Source organism: Danio rerio, chromosome 18, assembly GCF_049306965.1.
Source record: "Danio rerio strain Tuebingen ecotype United States chromosome 18, GRCz12tu, whole genome shotgun sequence".
Taxonomy (NCBI): domain Eukaryota; kingdom Metazoa; phylum Chordata; class Actinopteri; order Cypriniformes; family Danionidae; genus Danio; species Danio rerio.
Window position 1 is genome coordinate 38371143 of NC_133193.1, and position 18121 is coordinate 38389263.

Consider the following 18121-nt stretch of genomic DNA (forward strand, 5'->3'; position numbering starts at 1 on the left):
CAGCCCATAAATACTTTGGTATATGTTGTTTTATTCTACACCACTGGTGAAAAGTTTGATATCTATGAGTATTTATTTTTATTTTGAGACTCACCAAGCCTGCATTTATCTGATAAAAAAAGTAAAGCTAAAAACCATTATATATAAATATATATATATATATATATATATATATATATATATATATATATATATATATATATATATATATATATATATATATATATATATATATATACACATACACACATATATACATATATATATATATATATATATATATATATATATATATATATATATATATATATATATATATACACACACACACATATACATACTATATGTATACACACACACACACACACACACACACACACACACACACACACACACACACACACACACACACACACACACACACACACACACACACACACATATATATATATGTGTGTGTGTGTGCGCGCGTGTGTATATATATATGTATATATATATATATATATATATATATATATATATATATATATATATATATATATATATATATATATATATATATATATATATATATATATATATACATACATACATATATATATAATGTTTTTTAACTTTACTTTTTTATCAGATAAACGCAGGCTTGGTGAGTCTGAAAATAAAAATAAATACTCAATATAAAATACTATATATATATATATTTTACAGGAATATCTGATTATTAATAGAGAGTTAAAAAGAACAGTGTGATGGCCAACTATGTGTCCCCACATTAAACAATGGTATATACACACAACCACACTTTATAATTCTTAATTTAGTAATTCTTATTTGTTACTGATTATAAACAATAATGTTAGACACAGTTTAGTACACTTCGCATTTTTATTTTCATTTAAATTATTTCAAGTCATATTTTACTAGTTTGTTGTGCACATTTTTAAGTTCTTTTGACAGGATTTATTGATATTAATTTCTTTGAGTAAAAGTTAGCTGTGGGATCCAAGATGGTGTGGCTCAGTGCTCCAGAGACTGCAGTCTAACAGAGGTCCAGCTTGGCAAGATTGTACTTGATTGTACAAGATTTGCCGAGATTTTGTTCCGCCTGACCAAACCAACATGCAAATTGGCTAAGGGGGGTGTTTGAATGTTTATTTCTTTATTTTTGTTTATTTCTAGTATTTGAACTGCTAGTTTTGTTTATATATTGATTAATTATTTTAAGTGTATTATTTGACTATGTTTGTTGGTTGTGTCGTATTAGTTTGTGATGTTTAGTTTCCTTTTCGTTATGGACTAGTCCTTGTCTTTTGTGTATATTAGTCCCGATTGTGTTTAAAGAGAGAGGTCTGTTTTTCTTTTTCTCTTCGTTTGTTTGTTTGATTTGGTTACATTTATTTGCTTTAAGTCTAGATCTGACTTTACTTTATTCAAACGCTTTAGCTTGTAACTTTGTTTCTAATAAATAAATAAATTTTCTTTTGGAAACTTGGTGTTCATTGCCCTTGACTGCTTGGTCCCTCATAAACAGCATCTAATTTTGATATCAATATCTGAGAAAAGAGTGTCCAGCAAATCAAACTAATGTAAGTAGCATGGCAAACAGAGAAAGAAATGACACAAAACCGAAATAAAAAAAGAAGAGGACAGGACTTGATATATGAAAATATGGAAAATCGTTTCTGAAATTTGCTATGGGGCTGGTGGACATCTAATGGGAACATTTTCAAAGTTCTTTTAGAAAACTTATGTTTAATAATTAAAATCAATAACTGCTAAATTAAACTGGTTAAACTGCAGTGCTTTCCTGTGATAAAGCAAAATGAACATCTCTGTATTTCAATTATTCTTGTCTGCCATTTAAATAAACAAAGAAAGCTAACCGTATCAGTCAATTTGTTTGTAAAAAAAAAAAACAGCAATTGGAACAGGCTGTGAAGAATCAAGACTAGTGCAGCACTACAGACCCCATAACATAATCAGGCTTTTATTGCCTCAGCAATGCTAGTTCAATCTTTAAAATGTCATGCAGAGTGACTGTGGTGAAAAGTTGTTCAACAAATCAATTTTGTGGATATTTAGAAATAGTGAGCCTAGTTTTGCGTGTGTGCAAGTCTCTTACCTGGCAAGCAATACAGCAGGCAGTCACCAATTTATAGGCAAAAACAAGCATGCACAACCACACAGTTAAAACACTCTGATCACGAGCGTGCAGAGACCCACGACTCCCGCACTGCCCTGAAACCACACACACATCCGGGAAGCAGACAAAGCTCTAACACATACACTCACTTCATGTGCATGGAGCACTGATTAACTCACAGCTCTGAGAAAACTCTCCCTTTCTCTCTGATACCAGGTCTCATGAACTTTAGGCAGTCTCTGTCCCCTGTCAGTCATCATCAGTCAGTCAATGTCTTCTCGTTTTTCAGATGATCCCCCCTGCACAATCTTATCTTTCTCTCCCTCCTTCCCTGATCCACTTTCCTTCACTATAGATCTGAGAAAGCATAGGGGCTCATACATCTTTTAATACACAATGGGAAACTTTTAAAGAAACACATGTTAAAATAAATAAACAAAGTCACGAATTATGTTATGCATTTGCTATAGGGTGAGTTCTGGCATAAAAGCAACCACTCAGATGAAAGGTTCTGTAAGCAAGTTTTTTACTATTCTAAATAATATAAATACAATAATATGTTTGCTAATAATATTGCCGATAAATCTGCAGAACATACTTCTTTATTTGAAAAACAATGCTAAAGTCCGTTATTCTCCTTTGAATATGTGTGTTCCGTGTCGGAACGTCTGTCTTTGTTTTGATCTCTATAACCAGCCCACTGCCAAGTATATGTCAGCACTCTGGGTTGCCTCTGTGGAAAACTGTGTATTTTGTTTCAATCTTGAAGGCTGCCGCAGTGTATGTGGCAGTGGAACACAACGTGACCTCTGGAGGACAGCAGCAGCCTCCAAAATGAGATGCTTAGCCAGAGTCAAAAAAATCTAAACAAGGTAGTTTTTAATTAGCAAAAAGAATTCATAGTTCAAATGTAAATATTAGCTAATATTATTAACACCGTATTCTAACAACACACAATTCCATCGACAAGAATTTGGCATTCCGCACCTGACGCAACACCGCAGAAACATTTAAATACAGGCATTTAGAAGCACATAATAGTGCACTGTACTCCAATGAAATGTTCAGGCTGATAATCTAATTTACATATTAAACCTCTTTAATATCTCTTATTAAACATCATTAAAAGTAACTGCTGAGTGACTGATATTTGTTTATTTTATTTTCAAAATCTAGAGTAAACTTCATGCTGATGCTTACAGTATGGCAATAAATGTCATGTAAAGTGGTATTCAAACTTACATTGGTAACATTTAACCATGAATAAAGCACATATTCAGTATCTGCGGTTGTCAGTTCCATACAAGTATGTGCTGTTGTACAGCCGCAAAAAAATAGAAATAGTTTTTAAAACAGAAAATTCAGGTGATGGTTTGAACAAAAATTTTTTTAACAAGGAAAATTTTCCTTTTGTTGCATGTAGTTAGGACACTGTGCAGGCTTAATAGTCGGGCAATGTTGGGGGAAACATATTACAAGTAAGGTGAATTGCATAATATTACTTTTCTTAGTAACGAGTAAAGTAACGCATTAAATAAAAAAAATATATATTCATCACCAATTATCATAGTAGAACAGCTTCTCAAGCAGTTTGTGATGCATTTTGGAAACGGGAGATGAACCCCTGGTCTAATGCGCCACCTGACTAGAGAAACCTGTTCTCAAAGACTTATTAATTGGGTAGCAAGCATATTCTGAATGACTTCGGCAGAATTCAAATGAGTAATTTTAATCTAGATTAAAAACAATCTACGACCACCTATATAAATATATAGTAATATTATGGAAAGTAATATTATGGAACTCGCCTTGTATATATACATATATATATAAATACACAAGGCGCGTTCCATAATATTACTTTTCTTAGTAACAAGTAACGCATTAAATAAAATAAAAAAATTGAAATAATATGTGAGTTACTTTTTTTAACAATGCAAGTTAGTTTTGTTTAATTAGCTTTTAAAAAATAAATTACTAAATTAAAAATTAAAGTAGTCACAATGAATCACGCAGTCAAAGAGAGAATGTTTTCATTATTTTGACTGCATTGAAGAAAAGGAAAAAGGGAATCAAAAATACCTGCTCCAACACTGGTCAGCCACGCTCCATTCTGTTGGTACTGTCAATCTGGCAACCTGAGTTTGTGTGAAGTCATGGTCAGAGGAGTCGGGTGAAAAAGTGTTTTGAATTAGGAGTGCAATACTTAGTTCATTCACTGGGGCTCAATCTTACTGCAGCTTTAAACCCATTGGAAATAAAGTCTGGTTTGTCCATATTTAACCCAGCATTGGGATTAGACATCTCAGCATCTTTTAAAGTTTTTATGGTACTGTGGCAATTGATAAAATGATACGATATATGAACTAAATATTACCAGCAGATAGAAAAAGTGTGTCGTGAGCTCAATATCTCCTAATAATAATGCTCTGAAGCAAAACTACTTTTTTTGGTTGACAATTTGTTGACAGTTTAGCAATAGCTTTTAAAGCACTGACACACCACATCAGATACTGTCAAAACAACACTTGACGTTTGGATTTCATGACAAAACTGACACAATTAAAAGACTGAAGTAGACATAAGGATCCATATTATATCGTTAACTTGATCAGTGAAGGCAGGACAGAAAGAAATCAAAAGAAATCAAAATGCAGATAATAGGTCATATTTAAATAAAAATGTAGATGTAAAGAAAACGTGCTGCAAAAAAAGCTAAAATATTTGTTGGTTCAAGATTTCAGTTTACAGGTGGAGGTGGCATGAAATTAGATGATGGCGGCTGACCCATATTTCTATATGCAGAAAAACAATATTTTATTTAAATGTGCCATGGAATATATTTGAACAAAATGTAAAATTGTTGTCTAAGATTTAATAGAAAGTACGTGACCTTATTTAGAAGGATTATGAATATTAATTAGCATGGATTAATATCAACCTCCACATAAACAGGTGAGTTTTTGTAGTTGACATCCTTTCACTTGAGAAACATCACAGAGCTGAGTGATTTGACAAGATGCAAACATTATAATAAGCTGTTTACATGTGGAATTTGCAGTGTACAAACAAGCACAAAACACAAGCCAAACTAATAAAAGACACATTTGAACAGACCTTACACCTTTTAAACAGATGAGACAGTTTAAGGTCATGCATGGCTTCCTTCTTTCCCAGAACTACCTATGCCTAATTTACGCTACATGACTTTAAACATTGCCAAATCACTGTGCGGTTCAGACAACATGACTTGATTGAGTGTCATGTGACGAAGTCGTTGTGGTGTTCACACTATGCAACAAAATGTAAATAATCCAAAATAGGGGGTCACACACTACATGATCAGACAACATCTCTGTCACCCAACAACACTGTCCAGCAATATGCGCAAAGCGAAACCATCAGAAACACTAGAACCCTATTTGATGCTTGTGTGATGGTGACCTGCATTAATGAAAAAAGCCAGACAGCATTTAGCTGATTATAACTCTAAAAAAGGAGTGTTTAAAAGCAGTGAAAGCAGTCAAAATTACCCATGTCCTGATTAACTCCATATTCCACAGTGCAGGAAGCTCTTCAACACAGACGTGATAAAAAACATAAAACATAAATAATAAAAAACAAAACAAACAAACCACATAAGTTTGGCGTAAGGCTCTGGGTCAGCCGCCGTGAACCATCTGCATAGTTCAGCTGATAGATGTGGCTTTTGTATGTTCTCATGCAGGGACCATTCCAGCCAATTACAGTAATTTCTGTTGAGCATGTGTAAACAATGGCCAGAAAACCAGGCCAGATTTATTAATCATTCTTACTGTTTAATGAAAGCAAACTGTCGTTATTATTAAAGACGCAAACCCCTTACTGCAGGATCTTTTGCAAACCTCCTACCTCCTGCAGCACGAGGACTTTATGATTGTTATGAGCGTCAGAAGTGGTTAATCTATTTGACAAAATATTTGACTGCGAGTCACCGCATCCCAAACCAATAAAACAATATAACTATAGAAATCTCCGCTGTGCTGAGAGAGAGCGCTTTTTACTGAACAGCGCATCATCGAGGAAGTAAGCGGGAGGGGGACAAGCGTGCAACTGCCTTGAACCGGGCCAAAGCACGCTTGTACCCCCTACCATCTCCCCTGACGGCTTGCACTCACATTACATTCGGGCCTGGGGACACTTACGTCATCGATGATGCGCCTTTCAGAAATCGCTTTTGCTCAGCACAGTAGACATTTCTTTAGTTATATTGCTGTAGTCGTTTGATATGCAGTGACACGCAGTCAAATAGTTTGCCGAACAGATCAGCCTCTTTTGACGCTCATAAACAACCATAAAGTCCTTGTGCTGCAGGAATTAAAAGGTTTGCTGAAGGCACAGCTGTGGTGCAGTGAGGGGTTTGTGTCTCAATAAATAAATAAACTACAACAATTTGCGTTCATTGAACAGTAAGAATGATTAATAAATCCATATCAAACGGTCCATTAAAAGTCACGTCTCGCTTTCAGTTTAGGTCTTAAGCAAGTTTTGTGGTCAGCTGTCAATTCTAAATGACTCAGTCAATGCCTTCTGGCTTGGGATGACAGGAAGAGCTACCACTGCGAAAATGTAAAGCGCTGAAGATGAGAATGAAAATAACACTGACAGATTTTGTTTTAAAAACCATGGCATCTAAAGTTACAAATAATGACACATCTTATAAGTGATCATGTGCTGAATGTTAATCCACCAACAACACTTTTCGAAGAGTGGATAAAAGACTTCCATTGGCTTCAAGTCCGCTATGAAATCTGTGGGATGGAATTTTCAGGTAGCTGTTTGCCAGATCTAGCACGAGAGCTTCTGTTTAATCCTTCATATAATTGCCAGATGCTGACCGACGTGCAAGTGCCAGCTATATGTAAAATTTAACACCACGTACACCATCGCAAACAGGCTTGCACGGAGTAAACTAATATTGCTACTCATGAAAAGACCAGTATTGCTATTGACATGGCGTATGCATATAATAAGGTACAGTATATGTCAAAAGCATCAGTGCAATATCAGACAGCACCCGTGAGAACAGCACAGTTACATTGTTAAGAGATTCATTCATGTCAAGCAGTGCGTGCAGGGCCTGTGAGCGATCCGTGTATCTTTTGGTCACTCATTTACGTTAGAAATTTTTTTTGTGATAACGGGATTTCCTTGAGACATATTTTCCTCATGCATGCATATCTATTTTTTGCTTGTTAGTTTGATTAGTGTTGATTTCAAATGCAATAAATATTTTTTGTATAAAACTTGTGGTAACAGTGTTTATAATTGGTGGGTGCGACTAAATTTTGGCTGATGCGCCTACATTTTTAAAGTGAGGAGCACTGGTGCTACCAAGCAAAAAGGTTAATTTCGAGCCCTCATAAACAACATCCAAAATGTTTTGGGATGAGATTGCATACTTACAAGGCCACAAAAAGGACAAAAGGAACCCCCTCCCTCTCCAAAACTTTTACTAAAATATTGAAATAAGTTCCATGCTGTCATAAATAATATGCTATCCTAAAATAAGTTCCATGCTCTCATTATAAATTTGCATTCTCTCGCACATACATTTTTCTTTCATCTCATGTTATTTTCCTTTTCAGTTTAAATGTTAATGCATTGTAAATGCTACTTCTGACGCATCTCAGACAGCTTCACATTTATCTGTCAATCGTTCAATCACATGTTAAAACAGAAGGTTTTAAAGTTTGCCGGTTACGTGCTACGCAAAACAAAATGACCTTCACGTATCTTCTCCCAGGTTCTCCAGGATGATCATGCAAAAGACATTCAAGAAACTGATTTAATAAGCAATGGTACTCATTACATGACTTATTTTTAGAAAGCAATCGTGATTACAATCAAGTGACAGTGGCGCTGGCCTTTGGCAAAACACTGCTAATGTAATAAATGTGCTTTTCTGGTTTGTTTGTGTTTGAAGACACTGTAAAAAAACCCCACCCACCCCCTTCACCCACCTCTACCCTCACTACAGCCAGCCATTTTCCACTTCGCCCCTCCCTCTGCTTCTTTTCATCCGTCTGTCTCTCTGTCTGTCTGTCTGTCTCTCTCTTTCCAAGAAGCTCCTAAAGCACTTTCATAATAGACATAAACCTGTCCAACAGCTTCACACCCAAAGCTTAAAAGAAGCCAGCAAGAGAGACGTCTAGATCTCTTACATTCTTCCTGAGAAGTGTTTTCAAACTTTTTTTTTTTCATTATTTAAGAAGTGGTGGAAGAAGCTGAAGTTATTATTTAAATAATTCTAAAATGCTGTCTTTTGAGACTTTCTCAGCATGCTCAACAGGAAATAAAGTCAATTGCACACACAGATGTAAATAAAGCAAAATAATGTATGTCTTGATCACTGAAGTAAGGCATGACATAGATTAAGAAAGACATGAAGAAACAAAACAAAAGAGAAGCAGCACCATATTTGGATTTATGGTTACTTGGTTACAAAGGAACCGCCCACAGCTGATTTTTCCATGACAGTGTGAGTGTGAGCGATGGCTCAATGTTGTGGCTGCGTGAACAGGCCTGTGTATGTCAGAGGCTGATGAAACACAGTTCATTTGGTTTGTTTATTTAAAAAAAAAAGTGTTATGAAACGCAAAGAAAATAGCTTCATAAGTAATATCAAATAAAATGTCAATCATGGTTGTATATAGAAGTATAAACTAGATAAAAACAACTAGTGACTACTGGCTTAAAGTGACTTGAGGAAATCCCAAATTATTATTTTTACTAGGTTTTTTAGTTTTTTGTGTTTTTTTTTTTTACTTTTTTCTAAAGATAATGAGTTTTAGTGTTATTTGAGTGCTTAAACTTATTTTATAAGGTTTCAAATGCAGCATTTCATATGCATGCATGTTTGTGTTTTTTATTCTTATCTGATCTTATATACTCAGCTTGGATGAGTTAAACAGCAAGCGCATAAGAAAAATCATTTGTGAAAAATATATATATATAGAAAAAAGATTAATCTTTTTGAGAATATTACAGTGTGACTGACAAAAACGTCAATAAAATATTAATCTCATATGTAAAATAAGAATAGCATTTCAAATGTTTCTTTTATGCAAGAAAATTAAATGCAATAAAGAATAAATACTTAAAACCTAATCAGTTTTAGTGAATTATTATTATTTTTTAAATCTAATAAATGTGGTCCCTTTAAGCTTAACACTTTTAATGCTGAAAAACTTCATAGATAATAAGAAAATAAAAGTATCGTGTTAATTTTTTTATTTTTTACTTTGATTAAAAATAAAAACATTCACAAAAGCAACATGATAACATGTTTTTTTAAACAATCATATGACAACCCTAACATGTAAACATTGAAATTTCAATTGTCATCACAGGACATAGGCCTTTATTTGAATACATACTATCAATAGTCGACTACATTTTTGAAGAGTCAAATGCATCCCTGGTGACAATTGGAAGTTTAGGGAAAGATTATGATTAGTCAACTTCCTGACAGTCATTTTCTCTGGATTGATTCATCCTGATTCATGGATCGTTCAGACAAACATACACAACTTGGATAATTGAGCTGGGAAACTGGAGATTAGCACAGATGTGCTGAGGAAATGCCCGCAAAAGATGTCTGAATCCTATGTTATCAGATCTGTTTATGCTGACTTTAGTCATGGTCTTACTCAGCAGAGATATAAACAGCTTTTTAAATTAAATGATTCAGAACTCAACAGACACATGCCAAGAGAAAATTCATTTGAAGTCCTCTGAACAACTCTATTTATCCACATGGACTCAAAGCGCATTCATAATAGTATGTTTAATGAGAATGTCTGTTCCTGGAAAATCAAATCCATGACCTTGACATTGCCAGCGTCATGCATTACCACTTGTGCTTCGGTAACACACGAGCTCTTTATGTCCAGCCTACTCAGTGCACTGATCGCCGGGTCAGTTTCTGTTCACATGAAGGTAAACAAAAGACTCATCAGAGATATGAAGTTTCATGTTGCAACAAAAGCCAGTAAATGCCACCTAGTTTCAGATGGATTAACCATCCAGACACAAAACTGGCTGAACATGTCGTCTATTTATGAGATTCAGACACAAAGACACTGATTTTGGGGGGATTTTTCCAGCTGGGATCTGCAGTATCGGGATTTCGACTCCTCCATTAGTCATCTTTGACTGACTAGGACAGTGAGTGTTTTTATGAAATCAAACAGCAACCTTTGGAAGTAATGTCAAAGTTCTAGTTTCCAGACACTGAAAAAGTTCCTATTTTTCATCTTTAGAAATTCACTCATACTTTAAAAACATCCCCACGTACATGTCATTAGGTTTAACTTACTCATCTCACCTTAACGCCTAAAAGACAAATATCTAGCGTAGTTGATAAATTTCCAAAGGAAGAAAAAAATCTTTCCAGCGAGTTTCAAAAGCACACAGATACAAGTGAAACTGAACAAACTTTGCCAGACTGGAAGCTTTTTGTCAGAAACAATGACATTTCGGTAACCCTTCTGATGACTTCGAAAAGGCCTATGGGTTGAGAATCCATATACATTGAACGACAACATGTGCTCTGATTTTAATGTGAATGTCAATGTGCCTTACATTTACCACTTTCACAATACTAAAGTTGGAGATTCACAGATAAGGAGATAAAAATAGCAGTAATATCTAATAAATAGTTTCAGTTACTGAGTGCTCAAGCATCCTCATCATGTTCATGCAATTTGAAGATGAAGAATCGCTATACATTAACAGGATCTTAAGCATAACAAAGCTGTATAATTAAATACAAAGAAGTTCCTTACTGGTACTCATAAACTCCTAATCAGTTTGAAGCAATATCAGTAGATAACAAGAAGCACAAGACCTCATGTCTGCTACTTGATAATAAAGCTGGTAATAAAACAGTGGTGCACAAACAAATGCCTCTCCTTTAAACTGAGACACAACCTTTTGTTATAACCTAATGTAATAGTTTGGTGATTTTTTGTGCAATGAAACTAAAATGTAAGGAACTTAAAACGTCTACTACATGCAGTCAGTTCAACTTAATATTGCTTTTTTGAAATACTTGTGTAAATTATGTGGGACTTTATTGTATATTTAGAAATTTTCAAAAATACTCATTACATCTTTGAACAGTTGTCACAGCACAGAGGCAAAGTATAATGATCTAGAGCAAACTAAAACTTAATTAATGTCATTTTTATTAAGAAAATCTGTATGAAATTGCTATGTAGTAACTATACAGAATTGAACAATGGATCTGCATACCCTAATAAAAGTCTTTCAATAAATCAGTATATTTTAATCTAACATTAAAACCAAGCTATTTTCACTGCTAGTTAATACAAAGATACGTTGAGTTCTTTAAAGCAGAACTAAAGATTATTAAACCAATAATTGTAAAAATGGAACCTTTTATTTGATATTATAATAAAGTTCACTATTTATTTGTTTGCTACACACTCTGAGAGGCCTTTACCATTCTATTGTCTGATAGAGTGTTTGCAACTTGAGATTACAAATAAACTTAATACAGTTCATTTTTACAAGCTTAAAGGTATAGCTTGGCCAAAAATGAAAAAAAAAAATCTCATCATTTAATCTTCATCATGACTTTCTTTCCTGAAACTAAAATATTTTGAAGAATGATGGGACCCATCAACTTTCACAGTGAAGAAAAATAAAACGAAAGCCACTTAAACAGCATTTTTCAAAATATCTTCTTTTGCTCAACAGAAGTAGGAAACTCAAATAAGTTTTAAACAAAAGAAGTGCGAGATGACAGAATTTTCACTATCCGTTTAACTATCTGGAATGGTTAAACATTTATGCAACAGGTAAATTTTAGCTAATTATCAGTAGGCTATCTTGAAAACTTAATGAAGTCTAAAACAAAGCAAGTAAGAAAACAGGACCTACCCCTGTTAGTTCATCGGGACTTGCGAACATACTGGGGGACAGACTGGTGGGTTCGATATCACTGCCTGTAAAATCATCTTCAGACTCCTCAAAGGACGAGGCAGATGATAATCCAGCAGAGGAAGAGCTGGACAGTTTCCTGTGGAACAGAGAGGGCGCAGGGGAGCCTCCACAGCCGCTGTCCGAGCAGGGCGAGTCCTCATCTGGATGCAGATCCAGCGAAAAGCCGCCAGTGCTCAGAGTCAAATCACTAATGCGAGGACAGTCCTGACCGCCACATAGATCATCGTGGGTCACTATTAGTTTGGGAATAATCCTAGGGCACGGGCTTGTGGCTTGTTGCTCCACTTCTCCACTCTGCCGACCCGACACGGGAGATTTTAACGTACTTTTGGTCATTTTATGAACGGCTAAGGGAGAAGAGCAGCTAAAGTCTACAAGAAAGTCTGGCGCGTTCAGACTCCGGGTCACATTTTCCTCCGAAACTCTGCCTGGAGTCACGGTACCTCCTTCTGACACTCTTTCCATGTCCCACGGCAAGACGCAACACTCATGGTTCTCCTCCTCCCGCACTCCTTTCTGTCCGCCTTGGGAATCCGAGACAGATCTCTCTAAATCCGTCGATCGACTCAGAAGAATGAAGTTTTCGGGCGCATGTTGATTACCGGAAGAACTCGAGTTTAAAATCAGTTTTTTCGACTCGTGGGCTCGACCATCCACAGAAGTCTTCTCCTCTTTATAATCGTCCCGCCAGCACTTCTGAACACTTGTCAAGTCCTTGGTTTTCATCGGATTGTCGTCTAACCGGTCACCGGTATGTGACGAACAAAAAGCTTTTTGCACGCGAGCTCGTCTGGAAGTCTCGAGTGCTGCTGCTGTGCTGTTGTTACAGCAGGGTGAAGGAGTGTTGCTGCTGGATGATGATTGGCCCATCGTGGATACCGTACAGCTCACTCACAGCCTTTTAAATGACACGCCCACTGCCCAGCGCTGCTTTAACCCTGTAAAAGATTGCCAAATTGAATAAATAGTCAGAAAAAAGCTTAGATTTTTAAATAATTATTGATCATTTGTATAAACTATTAAAGAAAAACATTTGCTTAAGTATTTTTAATCATTTTGTACAATATTTTATAGGCTGCAGGGCCAAAAATTTAAGTTCTGTTCACCCAAAAAATTACCCCCCCCCCACATAAAAAAAATCAAACAAAGAAAAAAAAAACAATTACTACAACACAATGTCACATTAAAGTCCGTGTGAAAGCAAAATGTGCAATGTTTGTTTTGAAAGCACACAATGCTATAATTACAGGCAAAATAAATCCACTGAAAAAAAAAAAACTTTTGTTTTGGTTTTCTAACAAAATCTGACCATCTGCTTTTGTTGATGGCTTGGACAAAAACACACTAAGCCCCGCCCCTCCAAACGCTTGTTTGATATGAGTGAAATAAGAGGAGGAGCACAAAAATAAAACCCCACCCCTACTCGATATTCATTTTCAGTTAAAAATATCATCATACTGAAATTAATGACTGCAACAATTAATCATGCAGGATATTAAGAACTGTGTTTCTCACAAAGTTTCTTTCTCTCTCTCCTCAGCTTAATTCATTGTAACTTTTTGCAGTCTATTCAACATTTAATGAACATTTTAATAATTAATTAATTTATTAGTTCTGACTGATAAGTACAGACCAAACAATTTCAGCAGTAATAATCAGCAAAAAGTTTGGCTCAGTGGCATTGTTTATGTTCTCTGCCTCCAATATGGCCGATTGATGATGCATCATGAAAATGCGAGACACAAGTTTATGCAGAAATTAAACAATTAAGATTGCAACAAAGACTACAACATGTGATGGAGTACCAAAAAAGCAGTCTTTTTTTGTCGTCGTAACAGGAAAACAGTGAATTAATTTTTTTATGAAGTCCTGGATCATGTAAACAAGAATTTGTTCACTTCATTCTTTCTTTTTTATCTACGCACTAACATCTCAATTTGACATTGGCTGTCCAGAAAGACTGAACCAAAAAAAAAAAAAAAAAAACTTTGTCCCGATGGATACATGGATAAGCGTGAGTATCTGTTTTTATTATTTTCACCATTGCTTTGTTTGTTATTCAGACAACATTGTTTGAAAAAAAAAATGCACACCCAAAGCTGTGATGTGGTCAGAGTTTTACTTTGTCTGTGTGGTTTCCTGCACACCTCAAACTCAATTCCTGGAGGGCCGCAGCTCTGCACAATTTTGCTCCAACCCTAATCAAACAGCTGATCCAACTAATCAAGGTGTTCAAGACTACTAGAGACTATTAAGAAGCTGTGAGTTGGAGCTGGATGGAGCTAAACTATGCAGAGCTGCGGCCCTCCAGGAATTGAATTTGAGACCACTGCCTTAGAATGTTCATCAGCCAATCAGAATCAAGCATTCAAAAGCCTTGTTTTATATGTAGACTTTAACTATAGTTTTAAATAAAATAAAATCCACAGAAGATGTCTTTCTTGGTTATGTTTTAAATTAACTCATAGTACAGGGTTGGTGAATACTTAATTTTAGGATCACATGATATTTGCAATATTTAATTTTTCATTCATTCATTCATTCATTCATTCATTCATTTCTAACTGCTTTTCCGAGGCCGGGTCGTGGGGGCAGCGGTCTTAGGAGAGAACCCCAGACGTCCCGCTCCCAAGACACTTCCTTCAGCTCCTCCAGGGGGTTCCCGAGGCGTTGCCTGGCCAGCCAAGAAACATAGCCCATTAAGGGTCTTCCCTAAGGCCTCTTCCCGGTGGGACATGCCTAAAACAGCTCCCTAGGTAGACGTCCAGGAGGCATTCGAAACAGATGCCCGAGCCACCTTAGCCGACTTCTCTCGATGTGGAGGAGCAGCGGCTTTATTGAAATCTCTTTCTAGGTGACTGAGCTCCTCACCGTTTAAGGGTGCGCCCGGCCACCCTGCAAAGGAAACTCATTTCAGCCACTTGTATCCAAGATCTTGTCCTTTCGGTCATGACTCAAAGCAGCTCATGACCATAGGTGAGAGTAGGAACGTAGATTGACTGGTAAATCAAGAGCTTTGCCTTTCAGTTCAGCTCTTTCTTTACAATGGATCGGTACATCAACCGCAGCCGCTGCACCAATCCGCCTGTCAATCTCTTGTTCAGTCCTTCCCTTACTTGAGAACAAAACTAATTAATTAATTACAGAATAAATTTTTCAGTGATACATATTGTGATATGGGGTATATTTTCACCAGATGATTTGAATAGCTCTATTTTAAAATGATATATAATTTTAGATTGTTTTGGGATGATATTGTATGTGAGTGCATCTGCATAAAATATAACAAACCAATCACAAACACTGTGTAGAGCACAATACAGTAGAGATACAAATAAAATAAACAGAGTTTTATAGTTTTCTGTGAGTTTAGTAGGTACACAAATTGAGTAATCAAATGTAAAATAACCCAGTATAGTCTTCATTGTATGTACTGTATAAGAATTTCATCTTTTCAAACATAAATTCTTGTTGATGAAAGGCTATATTGTGCAGGCCCATTTGATTCTGATTTGCTGATGATTAAGGTTCTGATATTCTGATAAGGTGTGCAATTATTTTCAGGGTACCGAACAGCAAAAGAACTGCACCGTTAAAGTACCATACAGCTAAAGTAAATCCATATCACCACACCCATTGGTTTTTATTATTTCTTTAACAGTCAAAAGTCATCAAATCATTGTTGTTCTCATCAATAGCCTAGTGGTTATAAGTGCCCAGAGTCACCAAAACAGCCCGGTGGTGCTCACAGCAACCTGCGTTTGATTCCCAGCTTGAGGGCCTTTGCCAATTCTTTTGCTCTCTCTGCTCCACACATTCCTGTCTCAACTCTCCTCTTTCCTATCTAGTAAAAAAGTTAAACCTCCCAAAAAAAAATTAAAAATCAAATAAAACAAAATATGTGTCACAGTGGTACAGTGGTAAGTACGATCCTCAAAACAAAAAGCCCCAGCTGAGTCAGTTGGCATTTCTGTGTGGAGTTTGCATGTTCTCCCCATGTTTGCGTGGGTTTTCTCCGGGTGCTCCGGTTTACCCCACATTCCAAGGACACTTGGGGTGAATTGAGTGGGCTAAATTGTCCATAGTGTATGTGTGTGTGTGAATGTGATTTTCAGTGAAATGATCTTGCCAGTCTCTAAGCGAGCAGTCTCCGGCCATTTGTTTCGACAACACTTAATCTTTTAATCGCCCAACAATTGCACAACACTATTTGTTCCTATCTGTCAGCTTGTCCTGCTTGTTTGTACTTAAACACTGCTAAACTAACTTGGACTTGTCATGGCGTCTGTATATTGCAGGTCTCTGGTGATTTGAAACACTTCTATCCTCATTTGTAAACAAAACATAATGCTTTGGGGGAGATGTGTCAAAACCGTCCTACACACAAAAGTGTTTTGTGGAAAAAAACCCTATCATGTCTTGAAATACAACATCTGAACAATGTCTTTAGGTGTGGTAAGCATATAAGCGGAATACTAAAAATAATGCATGCGAGGTGTAACTCCACTTCACTTTGTTGCCGCATTACAACCTTGGGAGTCCAATCTGCATAATTTTGTAATCATTCAACATATGGTGAGATGTGTAAACAACTATATAATACTAAACAAAGGAGCAGTTTAAAACAAACAAACAAAAAACTGACAAAAGTCATAAAATACAGCAATGCCTTTAGGTGTGGTAAATTTAGTAAAAGTGGAATAATTGACTCCAGTTTTGAATAATTAGTAACCACCCAGGGTGTGCATTATTTAATAGTAATTTATTGTCGCAACTTGTTGTTTCTTGCTTAAAATTGAATAAATACTTGTCAGTACAGAACTGTGCATTTGGTCCTCAAAACTGTGAATTCTAACAATTTCTTTTGTTCAATTTTAGGGCAAAAAAATGTTTTATTTCATCTTCAATTCCGATTTGCTATATTTTTTGTTTTTATTATTATCCTTTTTTATTTTAATAATGTTTAAAAACATTGCTTGTAATTATTAACAAACTGTTTTGAGTTGACATAAAAAGATTTTCCACTATTTATGTTTTATACGCACTCACTGGCCAGTTCATTAGGTACACCTGTCCAACTGCACGTTAACATACATTTCTAATCAGCCAATCACAAGGCAACAACTCAAAACATTTAGGTATGTATACATGATCAAGACTATCTGCTGCAGTTCAAACCGAGCACCAGAATGGGGAAGGAAGGTGATTTAAGTGACTTTGAACGTGGAATGGTTGTTGGTGCCAGGCTGGTCTGAGTATTTCAGAAACCACTTGTTACAACTGAGTTATGCAGAAGAGCATCTCTGAAATCCCTTGATTTCTGCTGCAACATTCAGATAGTAGTGTCAGAATTTGGCATCAACACCATAAAAGCATGGATCCACTCTGCCTTGTAATAACAGGTCAGGCTGGTGGTGGTGGTGTAGGTGTAATGGTGTGTGACATTTCCTTTGGGCCCATTAGTACCAATTGAGCATCGTGTCAATGCCACAGCCTACCTGAGTATTGTTGCTGACCATGTCCATCCCTTACTGACTGCAATGTACCCATCTTCTGATAGCTACTTCCAGCAGGATAACATTTATTTATTCACTCCTTTAAAAAACATGTACACATAGCCGTACTTCAATTGCTTAATAACACAATCAATATTAATAAAATTATCAAAGTTTAACCCAACTACAAAGGAATATTGTACTTGTATAAATCACACCCCTTACACAAACATCAATAAATGTCACTCCATAGATCAGTATAAACACATGTTTTTATTAAACAAACAAGGTTATATAGTTTAATAAGTGACACATAATCGAGTCCAACAATTACCAAAAGTACCCGTCTTCAATAAAAGTGCCCTATAAATCATAAGGGAAATGTTTAACTAACAGTCATTTGATTCAATGAGATAATGAAGATAATGACTGAGTTAACTGTGACCATATACTTTGTGGTCGAGGTGAAGAG

At 35.8% G+C, this 18121-nt stretch overlaps 1 protein-coding gene across 1 annotated transcript in view; it reads right to left on the reverse strand.

Annotated features, from left to right (window-relative positions):
• Positions 1-13042, reverse strand: part of itpkcb (inositol-trisphosphate 3-kinase Cb) — a 31511-nt gene extending 18469 nt beyond the window's left edge. Inside the window, exon 1 of the mRNA NM_001305471.1 lies at positions 12092-13042. Within this exon, the coding sequence (NP_001292400.1) occupies positions 12092-13024 (933 nt within the window). The 5' untranslated portion in view covers positions 13025-13042. The remainder of the gene's footprint in view (positions 1-12091) is intronic.
• Between the last annotated feature and the right edge of the window lie 5079 nt (positions 13043-18121).